The following is a 19,640-nucleotide window of genomic DNA, read 5'->3' on the forward strand; positions in this document are numbered from 1 at the left end:
GGATTCAATAACTGAAGGCATTCATGCACACTGACTTGGGTAAAAAAAAACCAGGCAACATAAAACAAACTGAAATTTTTATTTTGTTTTTTAGCTGAACATGTTAGACTCAGTCAATAAAATTACACTTATCTTGTAAATGTGATGATGCATATGGCCCTAAGACATGGGGATAGTTGTCATGTATTGATAGAATGTTAAAGTGTTACAGGTTGGAGTAACTGACGTAGCACTCTTTCTTTATGGGTCTTTGGCATCATTCATTTAAAGGTTGTGATGGTGAACAATCCTGGAATATCTATGTGGCCTGTCACAAATCTCCTGAACCCCGTAGGGAGGTAGTGCCGCCAGTGCACCTCATGCGGCGCACTTTAGGCATTACTTTAAGCTCTTTTCAGTGTGCCTTCGGCCCCTAGCTGCAACCCCTTTGGTTCCTGTACCTCCTTTCATATTCTCTTTATTCCATCTTACTTTCCACCCTCTCCTAACAATTGTTTCATAGCGCAACTGCTTTGAGGTTTTCCTCTTGTTACACCTATCAACCCTTTTACTCTCAGTTTTCGTTTCAGCGCTGAATGGCTTCATAGGTCCCAGCTTTGCCTTTGGCATAAATTCCATACTCAATTCAATTCAGTCAAATCTCCTGAAGGGCTTATGTTGTACAAATTTTTTTTTTACCTTTGTTTAAATTGTGACCATTTGTAATCTGAAGAGGAAGGGAGATGGCCTCTTCCAAAGTTAAATCTCTTTTGGGTTCCATCTATTTTTACTGTTTAAATCTATCGAGCGTCACTATCCTCGACGAAACTAGATTCCGTTGGTAAATGGTCGTTTTTCAACTCTGTGTCTTTCTTGGGAAAGATTATAGAGTCTAATACAGACTCGATTCTTAGTGGTGGTTCTTCCCTGGCTTCCCCTGAGGACACTGTAAACTGACCATCTTTTATAAATTCAGTTAGGGTAGGACCGGTTTCCACTATTAAACCCTGTACCTTAGCAAAATCTGCATCTCCTGCCAGAACTTCATCTTTTGGTTCTTGTACGTTCACGGTCTCTATCACCGAATTACTATCATCTTTGATTTCTTGTGGAAATTGTCTGAGGGACAAATCTGGAGGAGAAACCACTTGGATGAATTCGTCTGTCTGGGTTTCAGTGATATCACTGCTGTTGGTTAGTCTCATGTCCCCAGATATTTCATCTGTGGTGTTCTTTGAAGGATGCGCAGCTGACAGATCCGGAGGAGAGATAATCTGTATGGGGGTTTCTTCCATACCCGATGACCAGCTTGGTTGTTCCCTTGCGGTCCAGTCTGCCTCATTAAGGTCAGATTCTGTACCAGGAGCATTTTCCTTAACCTCCTTAGATGTCTCAAGTTTATCTTGTACATGTGTTTCTTTAGTATAATTCTTGGAAGGTAGATCCCCTTGCCTGGGTGAGATATTGGTTTGTGAAGGGTCGTCACTCTTTAGGTTCTTCCACACCCATGGCCTAGAGGTGGTCATTTGAGAAATGACAGAGTTTTGAGAATTTGTCGAGAGGTCATCATATATAAAATGAGAACTTTTCAGCTTTCCATTTGCATTGGCGCCGTGGTACAGAGGATCTCTAGCTGACGTTTTGAATACTGTTGGTAGTTTCTCTTGAGAAAGGCTTTCAAATGATTTTAGGTATTCATGCCTTGCTGTCGGAGGTATTTTTAATACTTCGGGGAGTTCCCTTACTACAAAATTTGTAATATTCTTCATTTTAGGTGGTTCAGTTGGTAACAACCAATATTTGTTGAAGGGTGCCTCTAGCTGCACTGGTTGTAGTGAAGGCCAATGATCTCTTTGTTCCTCCTTTGGAATTTTAGGAAATGGATAGAGATGTATAACTGACTCTGGCACATTTTCATCTTCTTTTTTCTTGAAGAAGTTGGAAAAGAAATTCGTCAGACTCTTTAAACCACTAAAAGGACTGCTATTCTCATCGTGGGGTTCTTTTGACTTCTCGCCTAGGCTAAAATCAATTTTGGGGAAGTAATCCCAGAAAGTGAATGAATCGTTATTTTCATCGTCAGTTAGTTCTTGGGAATTTACATAAGGTTTGTAGATAGTTACCTGTGGCTTAGGAAGGTCAGAATTCACTTTGTTATGTTCTGTTCCGAGTTGTTGTGTGGGGTATTTAGAAAGATTGGGCGTACTGTGTAATCCAAACTGATCACCTGTATTTTGGAAAAAGGGAACTGGAATTTGTAAAACTGGCAAACCAATAGACCTATAATGGTCATTCAGTTTCAGGTCTTCTGGTTTTGGTGGGCCGAAACCTGCTTGGCCCAGAAGAGGAGGACTGTACTGATGGGTATTGGCGTTGTTGTTTTCATTGTTATTGTTGTTGTTTTCATTGTTATTGTTGTTGTTTTCATTGTTATTGTAATTGAGGTTATTTGCTGGGTTAGATACTTGATGATAATAAACCGAATCAGGTTTTATGTTGTACGATGGCTTAGATACTTGATGGTAAAAGATAGGGTCTGGATTTTGCTGATGGTACTCAAAGGTGGGACCGTGAGAGTGGAACACTTTGAAATTATTAGACTTGAGCGGCTCATTGTAACCACTTGAATGGTGATGATGATGGCCATGTTGGTGATGGTGGTGGTGTCCTTTATGATGGTGGTGATGGGGCTTCTTGTGATAGATGGGCTCCATGCCAGAGGCGAACCCAAATTGTAAAATCGGCTTGTAGAGACTCTTGAAGTTGTCGAGGGTTGCGTTCATGGAGAGGATCTTGAAGACGCGGTAGGATTTGTACTTATCAACAGGAAAGTCAAAACTGAACTTGGCCTGAAATGGAGGCGCTGGTGCTTTGTCATAATGAGAATTGTGGTTTGCGTTGTGGTAACCTCCATGTCCATAGCCTTGACTTCTGGGTTGTGGGCTGTCCTCATGGACTTCTGCAGAGGGTGGTTGTCTCAGGTTTTGGTATTCGGGAGTTGGTTGGGAATTGTAGGAACTCGCGGATACGTCAAACTGTCCTTGCAGTGCCGGATCTTGGAAAGTGGTATCCATGAGAGGTCCTGCCGTCAGGTCCTAAAATAGATGTGAGATAATTTTTAGAATTTTATTTCATAGAAAACTGAAAAAGGGTATTCTACTATTGGTTTTTTGGGTCTGTATTTAGTACTTGTGGGGTTTCATTGGCAAACTCTACAATAAACTTGTTAATTGAATACTAAACTCTAAATTTTGTTTTACTTGTCTTATTTCTGTAATTTTTAGTCTTCAGTTTTGTAGTTATAAATTTGTAGTTTTATGATTTTTGACCATTTTTGTACTAAAATTTTATTTTTCTTTTCTGTTTTAACCTTGAAAATGGGATGGGCCCGAAACGTTATATATATATATATATATATATATATATATATATATATTATATATATATTATATGTATATTTATATATACATATATATATATACATTGTAATGCACGCAGAAGTTTGATCCAAAATATGTATGTGTGAAATTCTGCAACTTGAAAAAATTTTCCTCTTTCAGGGAGTATTGTTTGACCGAATGCTTTTTCAAGAAAAAAAAAAAAATAACCAGAGGTAATTATCTTTGACCCTCAAAACAGCAACATCTGGAATCATTCTAGATTTTGATATCACTGACACCTTGCTATATTCACAATCATAGAAAGGTAAGGAATTAAATTTATTTATTTATGTATTTAAAAATTAATTAATAAATTTATTTAAAAATATATATTTCTTGATAGTTTTTCGCCAGTGTTTAGTTACAGAACATGTACTGTAGCTTTTGTGTGCATTGTAGATTGAAATGCATTTGTCACATTTCTTTACTTTTGTATGATTTTTTTAAATTTTTGTAATACGATTGTTTCTCTTGGCAAATTTATTTATAGGTCGAGCTTGCTCCATGTCCCGTAACCCGCCCTGGCTAAGCCCATGACCTTTGTCCCTTTTGGGTCACGTTGCTAGACAGGACAAATTTGGAGTGTAGATGTTTGGTTACAATTGCAAAGATTGAATTAGAGTTGCGAAGATGTAGGTTACGTGCAGTGATTTTTTCTGCTTTTTGTCTGTTGTTTTGGGTAAATGTTACAGTAATATTTATATTCTGTCCACACATCTGCAACTGTCGTTTAAGAAAGATACAGAAATCTTTATATCTTCTCTCGCCTGTGGAAGATCAACTTGATCTGTGACAGCAAGCAGTTTTAATTTAATTTTTCGTGATTAAATTTATGTATGTATGTGTATAATTTATATATATCTATATATATATATATATATATATATATATATATATATAATATATATATATATATATATATATATATATCTATATATATACTTATAATAAAAAAATACTTGCTCAAAACGACATTCAAGTTTTCTAAGACCTATAAGAGTTTGGTAAAACAATTTAATAGCTTGCTGGGTGGAGCCACTCTTCGGTATTATAATTTATATAAATAATTATACATATCTTCGAAATCTCCTTAAACACTGACGACAAGGTAAGTCCATATTTTGCTTGTGGTGTTTTATTCAAGATACATTACCTAGAGCATACCTGCATACTCCATATTAATGATCAAATCCACGCTACCACAACACTGAAACGCGTAGAGGGGGTAAAGTGCCGTCAGTGCACCTCACGATGTGCACCGTAGGCATTGCTTAACGTTCTTAGCGGCGTACCTACGACCCCTAGCTGCAACCCCTATTTATTCCTTTCACTGTACCTGCATTTATGTTCTCTTTCTTCCATCTCACATAACGATTGTTTCATGGGGCAACTGCGAGTTTTGATTTCAGTTACGCTTTTAAAGACTTTTTTTTTTTTTTCCTGTTTCCCTGTCAATGATCTCGTAGTTCCCAGTGGGCGTGGTTTTTTTTATCGAAAAAAGAATAAAAGAGATAGATTTTATAGTTTGCTTTACGAATGGGAAGCATTAATGTACTTGGAAATAATCTGGAATATCTTTGATTTATGTTGATATTATTATGGAGTATTAGGTTATTTGCATTATTTATAGATAGCCAGTTGGTGAATGTATTTTTTCCATGAAAATTCATATATGCTAGAATCTTTATGATCACGTCAGCCATTTGGGAATTTCTAGTGCATATGTGTTAGAAAACGTGTCAATGCCAAAACATGTCTTTATTTCTTAAACATATTCAGTTAGAGTCTTAGATTATTATTATTTTTTATTCATTTATTTTTTTTACCCTAATTGACTCAGAGCAGTTAGAGAATTCCTAGTTTCTTTCAATACTACTTGCCATTACTACAATTCTGTAAAAAAAAATCAAAGTAAATAAATACTAATAATAATAATAATAATAATAATAATAATAATAATAATAATAATAATAATAATAAAAGCAAGACTTACCACAGATGATGGGAGAGTGTGATTAGTTGAGTCAACCATTACTTTGGGCAGAAGAAGTCTTCTTTGACACCCATCGGCGTCGTGAGAACACGAAGTTGTCGCCGCCTCTTCAGAGGGGAGCCTGAAATAAAATTAATGATGTCTTATAAATCTCTCTCTCTCTCTCTCTCTCTCTCTCTCTCTCTCTCTCTCTCTCTCTCTCCTTAAAATGATTGACTGATAGATTTTGATAGACTTACGGTTCCAGAGCCCTGGCCATGGACGATGGGAATACTACTTGTTTTGGTAAATGTAAAGGCGGTAGCCTCACAAAAGAATAGTTTATCAATATAAATGATTTACCGAAGAATATGGAAGAGGATGTAGTATATAATACAGTGAATGTGAGATAATAGAGAAATGTACCAAGATGATGAGAGATTGACAGTCTTCTGTTAATGTTAATGTCTTTCCGAGGAGCTGGTACTAAAAACTGCCCACCCGATGTGCATAGCTTCCGCCATGTTTTAGTTCCAGCCACTCGGAGATGAGAATAAAAACACAAGCAAAATACGGTAAATTTCTAATTATCTCAGTAAATTGCTCAGATAACTTCCCTGTACTGCAATGTACACACACTTCTCTATACTGTTCAACCCAAAATTGTTATTAATAAACGGTATCTTCGTGTGTCCGTCATCAATACATTTGCCCTCGAAATTTTATTTTAATTTATATATATATATATATATATATATAGATATATATATTATATATATATATATATATATATATCATATTATATATATATATATATATATATATATATATATATATATGTGTGTGTGTGTGTGTGTGTGTGTGTGTGTGTGTGTGTGTGTGTGTGTGTATTTCTAACCAACGAAATTTTGCGAGCGCCTTTTCGTAACATACGTAAAGGCTGGTCACTATTCGGAATTCGTAACTGTTACATAATCATGAACATGTTTATAGAGAATTCATTGGCAGATATGAAACCGGTACTACAATTCTCATGTTTACAGCATTCAAGAGACAATATAGATATATAAAACAAGCAAACACAAACACAAATGTAAATCCAAACCTGCTCGTCAGAATCTCTTGGGTGGTGGCATTTGGCAATGCAGCTGCTACTGGCGATGACCGACCCGCAGATGACGTCATCGCCTGCAATAGTGACAGCATGAGATTACAGCAGCTGTGAAGTAGCTAATGATAGTGTACATTTCATCAGTTGAGTGATGCATAATGAATGAGTCCATCTTCACTATACCCAAGATACAGCTTTGAATTCCCTGGCGTTACACTGACTTGAATTTGCATTCCCTCTGCACGCTCTCGGGTTCCCTAGTACTAGTCCTCCGCTCGCCTCCCCGCCTGGTCTCGGTAGTTCCCTAGTACCAAACCCACCTTCCCTCCCCAGTTGTTGCCTTGTGGATAGTTATTTAGGCATTTTGCCCCATGATACCGTCCCTTCGTTCGCCCTCATAGCTCATGCCGTTGTCCCGCTCTGCATACTTGCTTTGTTGTTTGTCCACTTGAATGGATGAATTGCATACAATAACCTCTTACTCTGGTACTCCGTCGTCCGTCTGCTCTTGTGACATTGTTACCAACGCTCGCCTTTTTGGGGGCTTTTATTCTCCCAGTTCTGTTATGTATTCTTAGTCTATACTTTTACAGCTATTTGCAACGATAAATTACCATCGGGTTATTTGCCTTTTTATGCGTGTGAATTTCTTTTGTCTTTTGAGTTTTTGTGTGAATAATTGATGAACTACTACTAGAAAATGATAAACATCTGCTCTTGCTGTAAAAACTTTTGTCTTTTATCGTGGCTTTTCCACGTAGGTCTAGCACACACAAAGATAAATATTTACATTGCACTTAATTTTCTCACTGACTGGAGATCGTGAAGTTGCCATTATATTGTTTTTAGATGTGCTCGTGCCGTAGGTGTCCCACATAACACATGTTTAAATATTTTTGGGCGGTATAAAATCCAAGACAGATAGATTAGACAGAAATATGAAGATGTGTGGATATTATTGGCAGAATTTATTTCGTTATCCTCAGAGATACGAGAACATTATCATCGAATGACACTTTAGCTACCGATCCCACAGAATTATCAGATAGAAATGGGATAGGAAGCAACGGCAAACTAAACTTGACCTTTTTAAGTAATCTCTACATGAATAATTTTGAAGTCTATAAAAAGGCTGGTTAAATTGTGCGCCCCACCCAGAATTCTTTCTATTCTGAGTTTCTCTGGGTTTAAATTTAACTTGGAGTTTATGTCAAAGTTATTTTGTTTTTATTGCATACTTTATCAGGTTAAGTTCAATTGCAGTGACGAACAGATAGATACGATGTTTTATATAGTATTTCTGTTAGCTATCTTGCATTGGTAAATGGGCAAACAATGTTACATGATGGCTGGTTAAAAATAGTTTAGTTTTGTTCGTGTGCAATCAAGATTATGGCTTTGCTTGATAATGGTAAACGTTTTAGATTGAACTTAACCGTATATGTATATGATATATATATATATATATATATATATATATATATATAATATATATATATAGTATGTCTGTCTTATATTGTTACTGAGAACTTAAGTCTTTCTATTGAGGTATTTGCTTTGTCACTGTTCAGTCTTCTCATCTCTTATTTACTAGACAATGTTTTGGAGGCAAGATAAGACGCGAGATATTGTTGTGCGCTAGGAACTAAAATAAGTAAGATGTCGCTGGGGAATATGATGAATGTTGCTTAAGTGACTCTCTCTCTCTCTCTCTCTCTCTCTCTCTCTCTCTCTCTCTCTCTCTGCTGTTGCTACTGCTTGTATGCGGTAAAGCGGGTGTAGTGTTGTCTACAAAAGACATTCTCTTTATTATTATTGCTTGTGTGTCCACACCTTCCGAAATGAAGGTAGTATAAGAGATAGCCGGGACACCAAGTCTACTGTAGACCTTAAGAACGTTACGTACCGCGTTGATTCACAGCGGTTATCAACTTTTTTTTTTTTTAGTCCATGCACCCTTTCACTATATGTCAGAATGTCACCCCTCCCCCCACTCTCCAAAAATTGTCTGTCTCTAAAGTTGCATTCCATTTGATTGATGGCCTAATTTATCGGGTTACTGCCAGATGAGCGAAAATTACCAAAATTTTCGATTTCGGCTTCAAGGAATTTAAGATCTTAATTTCTTCAACGTCGGATGATCAAGCAGTTTCACTGGAGTAACACTGGGGAATTCCTGAGTGAGACTCCATTAACTCTCTCTCTCTCTCTCTCTCTCTCTCTCTCTCTCTCTCTCTCTCTCTCTCTCTCTCTCTCTCTCTCTCCCTATAATTAAATTAGAGCTTCAGCATGCAATCTAATATGAAGAGTTTGATCAGGAATTTGAAATTTCCATTTTTTTTTTTTTTTGAGTTCATCAGAAAATTGAGTAAGCTAATAACTCGCTCTACAGATAAATATTCAGAATGCCAATACAACAGAATAACTTACAAAGAAATAGCCAAAGAATAATTTTATTCCTCTTTTGGAAGGGAGGTAAACTGTTAATATATTCAGTGATATTATTTCCAAGCCACTGTATGCTACCTGAATTCACTCCCCCACTGTCATATAATCCTTCTCTATTCAGAAAATGCAAACGTTAGCACTTTTCTTTTCCCTATATACCTGAGATTCAAAGAGAGTAGGAAAAAGACGAGTTAAGATTAAAGTTTTGTTTTTATAAATGTAATAGAATATATGATAATATCTATATATATATCTATATATATATATATATATATATATAGATATAAATATATATATATATCATATATAGAAAGTATATATGTCATATAATAATATATATATATATATATATATCTATATATATATACTAATATATATATATATTAATAATAAAATACTATATATATATAATTATAGTATAAATTAAATATGTATAGTTACTTAATTTTGTTTAAATACTGACTATGGCCCTTTTTGAACTGACACTTGGATCATACGATCCTCAAAATATTGGTAGATACAGAGTTCAAAATATGGCCTATTAGTTCCCAGGTTCCTTTACTCGCAGTCTCTCAGATTCTCGTTTGTCACTGTTGCAGAATGTTGCTTTCTTAGTTAGAAAATTTAATATTCAAGACTCAATTGTGTAATTTTATTATTGACACTAACTTCTTGACAGCTAAAGCTGGTGTTCACTTAAGGTAAATTCTTGGGTGAACCATATGCCTACGAGACGTTTGTTTGGCGGCCGCTGATTGGCTGGGAGCTGCCTACCTCCCTGTACCAGCCAATCAACTGTCGCCAAACAAACGTCTGGTAAGCCTTTGGCTCATCCAAGAATCGACCTTAAGTGAACCAGCTATAGTAAGGTTACCTGGGAGAATATTTTAAGCAGAAGATAGAATGCATGAAAGGAAAAGGCTCTATATATATATACATTCAGAACAATGCCACGTGTATTGACACCTAATTCCATAGTCTCTTTTGTTTAATAGGATCTGTCACTTTCCTAGCCTTTTTCTTTCTTTTTTTCCCCTGTGGGATAGTAGGCCTTGCCATTCTATTTCCCTTTCGTTAAAAAAATCAAAGTAGACAGTGGTTTCATAACCCAAGAAGATGGATACATTTACCACTTTGGTTTTGATTAATATAATACTAAATCGTTCTGAAGTAGGACTAGTTTTGGTCTGATATAGGTCTACTCTTCTCGAAATATCTTGTAGAAAAAAGTGAATGACAAGAATGACTTGTAAGACATGATATATATATTAATATATATTATATATATCTATATATAATATATATAATTAATAATTTAGATCTATAATTATATTATATATGTATGGTATGTATGTATGGTATGTATGTATGTATATTATTTGTATACTCATGCTCTCGTTTTCACATTTCTCCTTACCAGCACGAAAAGTGTCACCTCCGGCTTCATAATGAGCCCTTCACCTCTTGCAACGTCACGAGCAAAGCAAGGAAGAAGAGTCTACTGAAATTCATGATCCAAATACCAAGAAGAGTCGGTTAGCAATCGCTCGTCACTCTATTTACGCAGATGGCGCCACTTTGTATGGCGCCTGCAGCGGCATTTCAACGAACGGGTTGTGATTCGGGTGTCCTGTTTGGTTGTCCTTTCCAATACCAGTCACTTTTTGTTCTTGGTTTTCCTGCCGTTCGTGTCCTGCATTGTGCGTCACTTTTATTCGACACTGCAACCCTTTACGTACGTTTTCTGAAGGGCAAGAAGACGCCAAGTTGATAATTACTTTACGCTTAAAACTTTCATTTCACGAACTGTCTTTTTTATTTTTTCTGGCCAGAAACCCATAGAGCATAGACGCATGTCGTCGCTCTCGATGGCTGCGACATTAAATAATGTTGCAAGATAGAATTTTTGTTAAATTCCGGTAAATTTAAGTCGACTTTGAAAAGATTCTGCATGTAATACTGTTAGAATCAGCCAGCAGAGGTGAGGCGAACACGATCCGTTTCAGAAACAACTAATCTGACTCGTTGGCTCCGTATCAGTTTACATTCCTGAAACAAATGACCGTTCTCTGTGACGTCACTAGTCGATGGCTTCACAGTTCGCACTCAAACACATATATACAATATATAGGCACCCGTCCGCGCCCACCCTCAGCGAAAGCTTCAGAAAGAATGCATCGTGATCGGCGCCTTGATTTAACTTTATATGTATATAGGCGGCACCTCGTTTTGCGTGAGAGGTGAAATTCGTAAATGGAATATAATCGCCTGGTGATGTGAGGGGGAGAGATGGAGATAGGTAGGGTGAGGTGGGAAGGGGTGTGTAGGGGTGGGATGGGTGAGGGTAGGGGGTGGGGCGAATTTAGGCAACCGCCATCTCTTCTCTTCTCTGTCAGATTATCGTATATAGAATACTCCCGTCTATCATTTCCGTGCTTCGCTGATTGCCACGTTTTGATTTAGTATGTGTCGACATTGGTGACGGATAAAATATTATAGGCTATTTGATTTTTTAGACGTACTTCCCCTTTCCGTATTTCAGTTTGCGCACGTTGACATATGATTTAGCAAAATAATAATAATAATAATAATAACTATTTTTTTCTTGTGAATGTCTTCCCTACATCGAATAATTCCTGACATTTGCCCATAACCTAGACTTAAAGACTTAGAATATAGATTATATATTGGTATTCAAGCGCTAAATGATATCCAGGCGGGGCGGGATAGTGGGAGGAGTCTGTCAGCTGAAAAAAAAACCAAAAAGCTAAAAAAAAATAAAAAAAAAAACAAAAAAAATAAAAAAAAAAAAAACATAAAAAGTAGGAAGGGAAACAGGTGGTCGTGTTCAGGTGAATGCACGCATGCAAAGGGTCGTTTCCAGCAGACAGACACTCCATGACAAAATTGAATATATCACTTTTTCCTCTCTCTCTCTCTCTCTCTCTCTCCTCTCTCTCTCTCTCTCTCTCCTTGTGTATCATTTTCTGTTTCTCCACTCAGGCCATTAATCTTTGTTACACCGAACTCTCTCTCTCTCTCTCTCTCTCTCTCTCTCTCTCTCATATACGTTGTGCATCATTTTCTGTTTCTCCACTCAGTCCTTCATTGTTTGTTAGACCGAACTCTCTCTCTCTCTCTCTCTCTCTCTCTCTCTCTCTCTCTCTCGTCTGTTCTTGCTGTTGGGAAATCCCATAGTACTATATATTTAATATCGCTTCCGTGTTGCGCTTACCAGCGCTTCATTCGTCTCACACCAAGAGATGATGATGATGGTGGTTATCAAAGCATAAAACGTAATCAATCGTCAGTTTCATTAGCGAAACCGCTCAAATTGGGTTTCGACAAATTATGTTGAAATCTCGGAGTAGGACTTTATGGCTCTTTTCGCCCTCAGTGGCTGATATCAGTCAGGAGAGACAGTGATCTGGAGCCACTTACAAGCGGCGAAAGCTTCTCACATGGAAGATATACTAGCTTCTCTCACATTGAAGGAAATAGCTTCTCACACGAGAGAAATATAGCTTCTCACTTCAAAGAAATAACTCGTATTAATGACTCGGTTTTCTTATACGTGTTGAAACGAAATCACTAGACCGAAACGGTTCAAATTGGTGTGAATAATTTCAAATATCATGTCTATAGAAAACTGATTATACATTCAACTCAGTGACGTATAAGAAGTCTACCTTCAAAATCCCCTTGGAAAGGGGGGGGGGGGGGTTGGTGTTAGTGCTGTCAGTGCGCCTCACGCGCTGCACTGTAGTTGTTACATAAGGTTCTTAGCAGCGTCCCTTCGGGCCCTAGCTAATGACCTCTTAGGTTCCCGCGTTTGGCCTTAGGGCTATAAATTCTATATTCTCTTATATCTTATATTCTATCCATTTAATTTATTTCAGCTCAAGTCTAATGATTGTGTTATTTTTTTAAATATAAAAGCACGATTTTCTACAGTTCTTCATAGTCCTTTAACGTATTTATATTAAGGCCCTTTCCTATGACGAAAATCTGGTTATTATAATATTTCCTGTTAACATTATTTATGATAATGATTTCTTACGATGTCTTAATGAAGACATGGGAGTGAATAAAGACATGCCTGAAAGCAGAGGTCAGATCATAGTTTCATTCAATTTCTTATAAAGGGAAAATGGAATATAGGATTCTCCTGTTGACTTCATATAGAGAGGAAAGTTAGACTCATGTAATATTATATACCCGTCAGCGCGCTAAAGTGACCGTTTCGAATCGGCGCACATGACCGTCACTTTTTCCCACGGACGGAGCGTCGTCCACGGACCACGGTTTTCCATCATACGCTGCGATTAATATTCGTCTTTATCTCCTCGTTTTCCCACGTTGCTTTCTCGAGAGCAGTGCATTATGCTGCTTTCGAATGACGTACGAGTTTCGTCTGAGTCATTGGCCTTGGTCTGAGTCTAATAGTCTTCGAGTTCCGAAGCATGGTTCGAACCTGTCGTTCGATACTTCTTCGCCACGCTCGCGTGGGGTTCGGTTTAAATGACAAGTTTCACCTGAGAGAGTATCAGAGTCTGAAATAGTCTCAAAGAGTTTGAAATAGTCTCAAAGAGTCTGAAAGAGTTTGAAATAGTCTCAAAAGAGTCTGAAAGAGTTTGAAATAGTCTCAGAGAGTCTCAAAGATTCTCAAAGAATTTGAAATAGTCTCAGAGAATCTCAAAGAGTTTGAAATAGTCTCAAAGAGTTTGAAATAGTCCCAAAGTCTCAAAGAATTTGAAATAGTCCCAAAGTCTCAAAGTATTTGAAATAGTTTCAGAGAGTCTCAAAGAGTTTGAAATCGCCTCGGAGAGTATAAAATAGTCTCAAAGAGTTTTGAATAGTCTCAGAGTCTCAAAGAGTCTATAATAGTCTCAAAGAGTTTTAAATAGTCTCAGAGAGTCTCAAAGAGTTTAAAATAGTTTCAGAGAGTCTCAAAGAGTTTAAATAGTCTCAAAGAGTTTTAAATAATCTCAAAGAGTTTGAAATAGTTTCAGAGAGTCTATAAATAGTCTCAGAGAGTCTCAATGAGTTTTAAATAGTCTCAGAGAGTCTAAAATAGTCTTAGAGAACCTCGAAGGGTTTGAAATAGTCTCAGAGAGTCTAAATTAGTCTCAAAGAGTATAAAATAGTCTCAGAGAATCTCAAAGAGTTTAAAATAGTGTCAGAGAGTTTCAAAGAGTTTGAAAGAGCCTAAAATAGTCTCAGAGAGTTTCAAATAGTCTCAGAGAGTCTCTCGTTGGATACTGCTTCGTCACGCTGACGCGGGATTCGGTTATTGGTCGAGCAGGACTTATTAATAAAGGGATTCACCTGAATAGATCCCCTGATGAAGTCATGTCAGGGTGACGCTCGTATTGCTGAAATTGTTACCAAAAAAGTTATAATTTTTCCACCGTTACTCGATTTCCACTTTTTATGCTTTTCATTTTTCCCAGTCCATTTTATTTTATTTTTTGGATCAAAACAATGCAAAACTTTTTGCTGGTTTCATTTTTTTTTCGAATTGACCAGTTTCTCGAACAGACGTGTCATTGGATTTCTTTATTGTCTTTCTTCTTCTTACTGGTTTTCAGTGGTCTATTGTGTTGCCAATGTTGACATTCCCATGGTCATTAAGAGTGACTTATTTTGTCTTCGATCTCAACCTCCCGGCTGTCCATTCACCTTTACAGACTAACATCTTTTATTCTGGTGTTGCAGGAGTGCTGCTCTCTCTCTCTCTCTCTCTCTCTCTCTCTCTCTCTCTCTCTCTCTCTCTCTCTCTCTCCTATTCAATGTGTGTCTTTTTCCGTTCCTTCTCTCAGCCCTTTACTCCTTGTTAGACGGACTCCCTCCCCCTCTAACCCCCCCCTTCCCCCCCCCTCTACCCCTATCTCTCTCTCTCTCTCTCTCTCTCTCTCTCTCTCTCTCTCTCTCTCTCTGAATATGGAGGAGAGAAAGTGTGAATGCCACCCACAAGAGAGCAATATAGGAAATTATTTTTTCCACTATTTTTTTTCTTGTCATTTTGCAATTACCAGCAGGCCACATTTCCCGTTCAGTTCACGCGAGTCCCCAGGTGCCTGAGATGATGACGTTTACCTCTTTCTATTAGGTAATTGAACGATATTGCATTTCCCCCATTTACCAAATTTCTATGCCTTTTGATGACCAAGTCAAGGAGTTGTTTGCGCTACAGTGAATTGGATGACCAAGTAAAAGAGCTTGTTTGTGTTACAAGGAATTGGATGACAGGGTCAAAGGGTTATTTGCGCTACAATGAATTGGATGCCCAATTAAAGAGTTGTTTGTGTTACAAGGAATTGGATGACCAAGTAAAACAGTTGTTTGTGTTACAAGGAATTGGATGACCAAGAAAAGCAGTTATTTATGCTACAATGAAATTATAGGGAAATTTTACGACAAATATACCAAATTTCTGCGTCTTTTTATGAGCAAGTAAAGGAGTTATTAGCGCCACAATGAATTTGATGACCAAGTGAAGGAGTTTTTTGTGCTACAATGAATTTTGATGGACCAAGTAAAAGGAGTTTTGTTTTGTTGCGACGAATGAATTTGATGAACCCATGTGAAGGAGTTTGTTTTGTGTCTACAATGAATTTGATGACCATTTGTTGAAGGAGTTTGTTTGTTGCTACCACTTGAAAGTTGATGACCAAAGGTAAAGGATTTGTGTTTTTTGTTGCTACAAGTGAAATTTCATGACCAACGTAAAAGGGGTTTTGTTTTGTGGCTACAGAATTGGAAATTTGAAATTTTACCAAGTAAAGGAGTTGTTTTGTGCTACAATTGAAATTTCCATGACCAAGTAAAGGGTTGTTTTTGTTTGGCTACAAATAAATTTTAATGACCAAGTAAAGGAGTTGTTTGTGCTGCAATGTATTTAATGACCAATTAAAGGAGTTGTTTGCACTACAATGAATTTGTTGACCAAGTAAAACAGTTGCTTGTGTTACAATGAATTTGATGACCAAGTAAAGGAGTTATTAGCACTACAATGAATTCGATGACCAAGTGAAGGAGTTGTTTGCGCTACAATGAATTCGATGACCAAGTGAAGGAGTTGTTTGTGCTACAATGAATTCGATGACCAAGTGAAGGAGTTGTTTGCGCTACAATGAATTCGATGACCAAGTGAAGGAGTTGTTTGCGCTACAATGAATTCGATGACCAAGTGAAGGAGATTGTTTTTGTGCATACAATGAATTCGATGCCAAGTGAAGGAGTTGTTTGCGCTACAATGAATTTGATGACCAAGTAAAGGAGTTATTAGCGCTACAATGAATTTGATGACCAAGTAAAGGAGTTATTAGCGCCACAATGAATTTGATGACCAAGTAAAAGAGTTATTAGCGCTACAATGAATTTGATGACCAAGTAAAGGAGTTATTAGCACTACAATGAATTTAATGACCAAGTAATGGAGTTGTTTGTGCTACAATGAATTTAATGACCAAGTAAAGGAGTTGTTTGTGCTACAATGAATTTAATGACCAAGTAAAGGAGTTGTTTGCACTACAATGAATTTGTTGACCAAGTAAAGGAGTTATTAGCGCTACAATGAATTTCATGACCAAGTAAAGGGGTTGTTTGCGCTACAATGAAATTGATGACCAAGTAAAGGAGTTCTGTGTGCTACAATGAATTTCATGACCAAGTAAAGGGGTTGTTTGTGCTACAATGAATTTAATGACCAAGTAAAACAGTTGTTTGTGCTACAATGAATTTGATGACCAAGTAAAGGAGTTGTTTGTGCTACAATGAATTTAATGACCAAGTAAAGGAGTTGTTTGTGCTACAATGAATTCGATGACCAAGTAAAGGGGTTGTTTGCGCTACAATGAATTTGATGACCAAGTAAAGGAGTTATTAGCGCTACAATGAATTTGATGACCAAGTAAAGGAGTTATTAGCGCTACAATGAATTTGATGACCAAGTAAAAGAGTTATTAGCGCTACAATGAATTTGATGACCAAGTAAAGGGTTATTAGCACTACAATGAATTTAATGACCAAGTAATGGAGTTGTTTGTGCTACAATGAATTTAATGACCAAGTAAAGGGTTGTTTTGTGCTAAAATGAAATTTAAGGACCAAGTAAAAGGAGTTGTTTGGAACTACAATGCAATTGTTTTGACCCAAAGGTAAAGGAGTTATTAGCGCTACAATGAATTTCATGACAAGTTTAAAAGGGGTTGTTTGCACTACAATGAAATTATGACCCAAGTAAAGGAGTTTCTGTGTGCTCAATGGAACATGACCAATTTAAAGGGGTTGGGTTGTGCTACCAATGAATAAGACCAAGTAAAAACAGGTTTGTTTGTGCTACAATGAATTTGTGACCAAGTAAAGGAGTTGTTTTGTGCTACTGAATTAATGACCAAGTAAAGGAGTTGTTTTGTTGCTTACACGAATTTAATGACAAGTAGGGTTGTTTGCATACAATGAATTTGTTGAACAAGTAAAGGAGGTTATTAGCGCTACAATGAATTTCATGACCAAGTAAAAGGGGTCCTGGGTGGTTTTTGCACACAATGACATGATGGGACCAAGTAAAAGGAGTTCTCGTGTGCTAAATGAATTCCATGACAAGTAAAGGGTTGTTTGTGCTACAATGAATTTAATGACCAAGTAAAACAGTTGTTTGTGCTACAATGAATTTGATGACCAAGTAAAGGAGTTGTTTGTGCTACAGTGAATTTAATGACCAAGTAAAGGAGTTGTTTGTGCTACAATGAATTTAATGACCAAGTAAAGGAGTTGTTTGCACTACAATGAATTTGTTGACCAAGTAAAGGAGTTATTAGCGCTACAATGAATTTCATGACCAAGTAAAGGAGTTGTTTTTCCTTGCACTACCAAGAATTTGTGACCAAAGGGTTAAAGGAAGTTATTAGCGCTTACAATGGAATTTCATGACCAAAGAGTAAAGGGGTGTTTGTGCTACAATTTGAATGTAAGACCAAGTATAAAACAGTTGTTTGTGCTACAATGAATTTGATGACCAAGTAAAGGAGTTGTTTGTGCTACAATGAAGTTTTCAGGAAATATCACGGCAAACATAGCAATTTTCGATGCCGTTTTTAATGAGCATGTAAAATAAGGACTTTTATATATTATGCAAATAACCAGAAGTTTACTTTAATCAATAGAAGAACCACCTAAACGTAATTATTTGTCTTTAACTTAATCAGAATCTCACAGTTTGAGGTTTGGCGTCTCTAGCCTGTCTTGAGACATACAGTCACAAAAGAAGACTTATAGAATGTTTGAACTTTTACGTTAAAGGGCTTTCAATTAATGGCTCGAATCTCCACAAGACCAACATCCAGTTAGATGTTGAAGGTTGAACTTTAGTTTAAGAGACTCCTTATTAAATAAATGCAAGGCGAATGCAGGTATTCTTGTGTCTGTATGTATAAGTACGTATTTATCATTTGTTATTCGTTGTTGTGCTGGCATACGGAGATAGCTGAATGCGCGTTATCAGCTTCCTGTGACAGAGAGAGAGAGAGAGAGAGAGAGAGAGAGAAGGGGGGGGGAGTATAGAGATCATATTACCGATAATCATTTACGAGTGAAAGTTATTGACAGGAGAGCGTATGTATATATATATATATATATATATATATATATATATATATATAATCTCATTCACACATCTCTGATAATAAAACTATAATGGTTCTACAAAGCCAGAGCGAGTGGTGGCGTGTTTAGAGTCTAGAGTCTAGAGTCTAGAGTTAGAGGGAGCCTAGTCGCAAGAGTGCGCCCATGTTCGGAGAAGCATGACACGCTAATTGTTCATGCTTAAGTGCAATTACGTCGACATGAAAGGGGGGCGAGTTATAATACTTTTACTGATGTACTGACGCATGCGCAGCGGAGCCTCCGTCATTCTCCGGTGCTCGTGCACCCACGGTCTAGGGCTCTAGGCATATAGTATACCGTGCGTGTATCTACCCAGTTTTCCGCAAAGAGGACTTCTAGCGCCTCAGTGGCGTGGTCGGTATGGTGTTGGCGTGCTACCTCGTTGGCCGCGAGTTCGATTCTCGGGCACTCCATTGAGGTGTGAGAGATGTGTATTTCTGGTGATAGAAGTTCACTCCCGACGTGGTTCGGAAGTGACGTAAAGCCGTTGGTCCCGTTGTTGAATAACCATACTGGTTCCATGCAACGTAAAAACACCATACAAACAAACAAACAAATAATTCAGTCATAAATAGCAATAATTTGCGTTCCGTTACGTTTCTGTATCTTACGATGACCGTAGATAACGGTACCCGAGTCATGGATGAGTCTATGTATTTATGGTTTGAGGAAACAGAACAGTTGAATTAGGGATGAATTACTATTCATGGTTGGTGGAAAATGCAACGGCTGATTCATGGATGAATCTCTGTTGGGAGAAAACTTCCACAGGATCAGGCCTTTCGGATACCTACACGAGTCTCATCAGCAGTGCTTCAGCCCCTCATTTATGCCTGTTTGCTTGCATACTTTCGTTTGCTCTATTCCAACAGCTGTCCAACTCCATCTGTAGGTCTCGTTGCTAAGTAACCAATTGATTCTTTGCCACGTGAATAAAAATCTAATCCTTCGGGCCAGCGCTAGATGAGCTGTTAATCAGCTCAGTGGTCTGGTTAAGCTAAGATATAGGCTAAGCGACTGT

The 19,640-nt window shown here is 37.3% G+C and overlaps 1 protein-coding gene across 1 annotated transcript; it reads right to left on the bottom strand.

Moving 5' to 3' along the window:
- Positions 1-87: 87 nt before the first annotated feature.
- On the bottom strand, positions 88-11,123 carry LOC135196386 (general transcriptional corepressor trfA-like). Its single transcript, XM_064223182.1, has 4 exons — positions 10,368-11,123; positions 6,497-6,579; positions 5,413-5,533; positions 88-3,074 (listed from the first exon to the last, which is right to left on the bottom strand). Exons 1-4 carry the CDS (start codon positions 10,395-10,397, stop codon positions 780-782), a joined length of 2,529 nt encoding a protein of 842 aa, XP_064079252.1. The 5' UTR covers positions 10,398-11,123; the 3' UTR covers positions 88-779.
- Between the last annotated feature and the right edge of the window lie 8,517 nt (positions 11,124-19,640).

The sequence above is a fragment of the Macrobrachium nipponense genome, chromosome 17, assembly GCF_015104395.2.
Source record: "Macrobrachium nipponense isolate FS-2020 chromosome 17, ASM1510439v2, whole genome shotgun sequence".
Classification (NCBI taxonomy): domain Eukaryota; kingdom Metazoa; phylum Arthropoda; class Malacostraca; order Decapoda; family Palaemonidae; genus Macrobrachium; species Macrobrachium nipponense.

What these genes read in the sequence shown, in the direction of transcription:
- LOC135196386 (XM_064223182.1), bottom strand. Translation starts at nt 10,397, where the DNA reads ATGAAGCCGGAGGTGACACTTTTCGTGCTG. An exon ending in AGGTGACACTTTTCGTGCTG is followed by an intron (nt 6,580 to 10,367) that starts GTAAGGAGAAAT and finishes TCACTATTGCAG; the next exon opens with GCGATGACGTCATCTGCGGG. An exon ending in ACACTCTCCCATCATCTGTG is followed by an intron (nt 3,075 to 5,412) that starts GTAAGTCTTGCT and finishes CATCTATTTTAG; the next exon opens with GACCTGACGGCAGGACCTCT.